Consider the following 5,138-nt stretch of genomic DNA (forward strand, 5'->3'; position numbering starts at 1 on the left):
TACTTTTCCCAAGATACAAACCATGAAAAAAAACTTAGCCCAGAAAATTGTGTGGTTTAAATAAAATCTAGATGGCAAAGACTAGAGCCTACATTTTAACCACATGATGTCGCTGTCTACCACAGAGTCCTCTCTAGGAAGGAAAAATAGCAAGCGCCCTTTGTCACTCCAGAGAAGAGGAACAATAAGAAAAGCAGCAGGATTTGAGCAGAGAGTAGAAGATACTGTTTACACGTTGGCAAGACATGTTTTCCTAATTTCACTCGCTGAGGATTGGTAATGGTGTTTTCTATGAGAGGGGGCCGGGTAGTCCGGCATCTGCTGCTCTGGCTTCTGCTCCTGGCAGCCTGGGAGACTGGGAGCGGCCAGGTCCACTACTCGGTCCCCGAGGAGGCCAAGCACGGCACCTTCGTGGGCCGCATCGCGCAGGACCTGGGGCTGGAGCTGGCCGAGCTGGTGCCGCGCCTGTTCCGGGTGGCGTCCAAAGGCCGCGGGGACTTTCTGGAGGTGAATCTGCAGAACGGCATCCTGTTCGTGAATTCCCGGCTGGACCGCGAGGAGCTGTGCGGGCGGAGCGCGGTGTGCGGCGTCCACCTGGAGGTGATCGTGGAGAAGCCGCTGCAGGTTTTCCACGTGGAGGTGGAGGTGAAGGACATTAATGACAACCCTCCGATTTTTCCAACGAAGGTTAAGACTATCTGGTTTCATGAATCAAGGCGGCTTGACTCGCGGTTTCCTCTAGAGGGAGCATCTGATGCGGACATCGGAGTAAACGCTCTCCTCTCCTACAAGCTCAGCTCCAGTGAGTTTTTCTTTCTAGACATGCAGACAAACGATGAAGTAAGCCAATCTCTGTCTCTTGTACTGAAGAAATCTTTGGACAGAGAGGAAACTTCCGAGATTAATTTGTTACTGGTCGCTACTGATGGGGGCAAACCCGAGCTCACAGGCACCGTGGAACTGCTTATTAAGGTATTAGATGTGAATGACAATGAACCTAGTTTTGATCAATCAGTTTACAAAGTGCAATTGTTAGAAAACATCGCAAATGGAACTTTAGTGATTAAACTGAATGCTTCTGATGCAGACGAAGGATTGAACAGCGAGATTGTGTATTCGCTCAGTAGTGACATGCCCTCCAGTATACAAAGCAAATTCAAAATAGATCCCAGCTCAGGAGAAATCAAAATTAACGGACAACTAGACTATGAAGAAATGAAATCTTACGAGATTCAAGTCATTGCAACTGACAAAGGAACTCCATCAATGTCAGGGCACTGTAAAGTTTCAGTAAAACTCATGGATATCAATGATAACAGACCAGAAGTCTCCGTAACGTCTCTTTCACCCCCCATCCGAGAGGACGCGCCACAGGGCACGGTCATCGCCTTGATCACAGTATCCGACCGCGACTCTGGTGCCAACGGTCAAGTGACCTGCACCCTAACACCCCATATGCCCTTCAAGCTGGTGTCTACCTACAGGAATTACTATTCACTGGTGCTGGACAGGGTCCTGGACCGAGAGAGTGTGTCGGCCTATGCTCTAGTGGTGACAGCGCGGGACGGGGGATCACCTTCGCTGTCGGCCACAGCCAGCGTGTCCGTGGAGGTGGCCGACGTGAACGACAACGCGCCCGCCTTCGCGCAGCCCGAGTACACGGTGTTCGTGAAGGAGAACAACCCGCCCGGCAGCCACATCTTCACGGTGTCGGCGCACGACGCGGACGCGCAGGAGAACGCGCTGGTGTCCTACTCGCTGGTGGAGCGGCGGGTGGGCGAGCGCGCGCTGTCGAGCTACGTGTCAGTGCACGCCGAGAGCGGCAAGGTGTACGCGCTGCAGCCGCTGGACCACGAGGAGCTGGAGCTGCTGCAGTTCCAGGTGAGCGCGCGCGACGCGGGCGTCCCTCCTCTGGGCAGCAACGTGACGCTGCAGGTGTTCGTGTTGGACGAGAACGACAACGCGCCGGCGCTGCTGCCAACTGGGTCTGGCGGCGCGGGCGGCGCGGTGAGCGAACTGGTGCCGCGGTCGGTGGGCCCTGGCCACGTGGTGGCGAAGGTGCGCGCGGTGGACGCGGACTCTGGCTACAACGCGTGGCTGTCGTATGAGCTGCAGCCGGTGACGGGCGGCGCGGGCAGCCCGTTCCGCGTGGGTCTGTACACCGGCGAGGTGAGCACGACGCGCGCCCTCGACGAGGCGGACGCTCAGCGCCAGCGCCTGCTTGTGCTGGTGAAGGACCATGGGGAACCGCCGCTGATGGCCACTGCCAGCGTGCTGGTGTCGCTGGTGGAGAGCGGCCAGGCGCTGAAGACGTCGTCGGGGGCATTTGCGGGCGTCACCGCCCGGGAGGCGGCGCTGGTGGATGTCAACGTGTACTTGATCATCGCCATCTGCGCGGTGTCCAGCCTGCTGGTTCTCACGCTGCTGCTCTACACGGCACTGCGGTGCTCAGCGCCGCCGACAGAGGGCGCGTGCGGGCCGGGGAAGCCCACGCTGGTGTGCGCCAGCGCGGTGGGGAGCTGGTCTTACTCCCAGCAGAGGCGGCAGAGGGTGTGCTCTGGGGAGGGGCCGCCCAAGACAGACCTCATGGCCTTCAGCCCCAGCCTACCTCCGGGTCCAGACTTGACGGAAGAACGACAGAATCCCTCGGAATCAGAGCACTTTGGAAACGTGAGCATTTCATTTTTTCCCCTACTAATTCAAGAACTATTTTATTTCCTTTATTTGCTATGATATCTATTAATTATCTAAGTTTGTAGATGTGCCTTTATTTTATACCATTATCCTACCATGCAATATGAGGTATAAATTAAACATCATATTCTTGTATTGAGGAGAATTTACTTAAATGCTTTTCTTATTTTAACATTAAGTCAAATTCTACTCCAGTTGCATTTTCCATAATCAAATCTTTCCATGACGGAAGGAAGACTGGGCAATCTACTTCCGTAAAGATTTACCGCCTCAGAAACTCAAAGGGGGTTGCTATGAGTGGGAATCAACTCAAGGGCAGTGAGTTTGGTTTTGTTTTTTTGGTTATGGGTGAAAGAAACTTAAAGTATTGAATAACACTTAAGCAATATTTAATATTACATGTAAATATTTTTTCTCTCAAGGTTTTTTAAATCACAGTTGGAAAAATTTAAAGAATTTGATTATAACACACATTTCCAATTTGCATGATCTATTCATTCTTTCTGAATATGGCTGGACATTTCCTAGATTATTGTTTGGATTATGGATTCATTTGTCTTTATTCATGCATCAGGTTTGTTTTTTCCTTTCTTTGTGTTTGAAAGCAGCTTGAATGGCTCTTTTAAGGCCAAACTCAAGCCAAACTCATTTCCATCAATTGATTCCTACTCATAGTGACCCTATAGGACAAAGTAGAACTGCCCCATAGGGTTTCCACAGCCGTAAATCTTTACAGAAGCAGACTGCCTGGTCTTTCTCCAGCAGAACAGCTGGTGGGTTTGGGGACCTTTTTGGTTAGCAGCCAAATGCCTGAGCCATGGCACTGCCAGAGTTCCTTCCTTTTAATTCCAGGACCCTCTAAATTGCCTATTACAGGTCATTACAATACCTAATCTTAGATATTTCTTTTATAAGCAAATTAACCTGTTATTTGGCATAAAAATTTCAAACTGGCAGCATTTTTGGAGTATTAAGTCATAGTAGTACACTTAGTGAAGGCAGAACCTCTGTTAATTGTGTCTAATTCAAAAATCTTAACATTTTTAAATCACATTATGGTAAAGTGTTCAGACTCTTTCTTCACACAAGTGGAGAATTCTGACCCAGAATCTAAAGTTAGCAGGTTGCTCATTAGGTTAATGTATGAAGGCCTCGCACTGTGCATTAATGAGATGCTTCTGACAATATAGGGTAATACTACACATTTCATGACATTTAATAGTTATTTTGACTGCCAGTGGAGTGCCACATGAGAATTTAAGAGTAAGTTTCACCGTCGTTATCAGAAGTCATCTGATAATTGATAACCTTTGTTTGGCACTTCACTTTAAGTCTGGAGTGATATTCTCCATGACTGCAAGTTCATGAAATTCCACCTGGCAATATTTATATTCCTAATCAAGTTGGAGTTTTTCCAAGGGTAAGGATTGATATTTGATGACATTTTCAATTGAAACACCTATGTTGTATAGTTAACACACTAATCCTAAATGGTCTTCTACTATTGGGTTCTTAGTTAATTGGTAGTTTCCTCCCAAATATATGTGGATACTGATGAATGATAGAAATAAGGTCCACTCGGTGATCTTAGCCTCAACCATTTCACAGATAGGTTAGGACATTTATTTCCATCTAGTGTCTGCTTTTAAAGGAGTTGGGGAGTTTGCTGAGGAAATCTTGAACTCCATTTAAGGATAAAAATCTTCTTATTGGAAATTTCTTAGCTCCTCTAGATTGGTAAACTGCAAGATGCAGAGTGTGTATTTCCTGATAATCAGAAGATTCCAATCTGAAACTTTTTGTAAAGAAAAGAAAATGGCTCAGATAAGTAGGGAAGAAGCTCTTTCTTGGGAGGAGCCATCCTCTGTAGAGTGCCATAGCTTCTCCCCACCTCCTAGAGGCTCCTGTGCAGAATGTATGGATGGTCAGGTGGAAGTTGCCCTACTGTAAGCCTAGCCATTACATTTCCACCATAGGTAAACGATAAGCTTTTAAAATTATATCCAGGTGTATCCAGATCTCTGGAATCACAATCTATAAGTTCTTGTTTACATTTGTTTCTTGTTCTTGTTTACATTTGTTAAAAACTAAAGTTGCCTAAGAGAATAACTAAGTAAGAGTGCAATTTATTTACTGTACCTTATCAACACATTGGCTAAATTAATAGTTCCTTTAGTATTATATTCATCTCTTGGTAATAATTATTAAATATACCCTTTTAAATTCTCATGTGGCATTCCATTTTGCAATAAGTGTACTTGTAAATGTCATGGAATGTGTAGGATTATAATAAATTGTCAGAGATATCTTGTTAATTTGAACTCCATGCTGTTTTTAGGAGCTCTGGTGGCATAGTGCCTAAGACATTTGACTGCTAACCAGAAGGCTGGCAGTTCAAACCCCCCAGCCACTCATGGGAAGGAAGGTTGGGCAATCTTACTTCT

At 47.0% G+C, this 5,138-nt stretch overlaps 1 protein-coding gene across 1 annotated transcript in view; it reads left to right on the forward strand.

Moving 5' to 3' along the window:
- Positions 1-279: 279 nt before the first annotated feature.
- Positions 280-5,138, forward strand: part of LOC103195446 (protocadherin alpha-2) — a 297,204-nt gene continuing 292,345 nt past the window's right edge. The window contains exon 1 of the mRNA XM_042780708.1: positions 280-2,058. Within this exon, the coding sequence (XP_042636642.1) occupies positions 280-2,058 (1,779 nt within the window). The remainder of the gene's footprint in view (positions 2,059-5,138) is intronic.

Source organism: Orycteropus afer, unplaced genomic scaffold, assembly GCF_000298275.1.
Source record: "Orycteropus afer afer isolate SDZICR_OR568_19922 unplaced genomic scaffold, OryAfe1.0 scaffold00056, whole genome shotgun sequence".
NCBI classification, from domain to species: Eukaryota; Metazoa; Chordata; class Mammalia; order Tubulidentata; family Orycteropodidae; genus Orycteropus; species Orycteropus afer.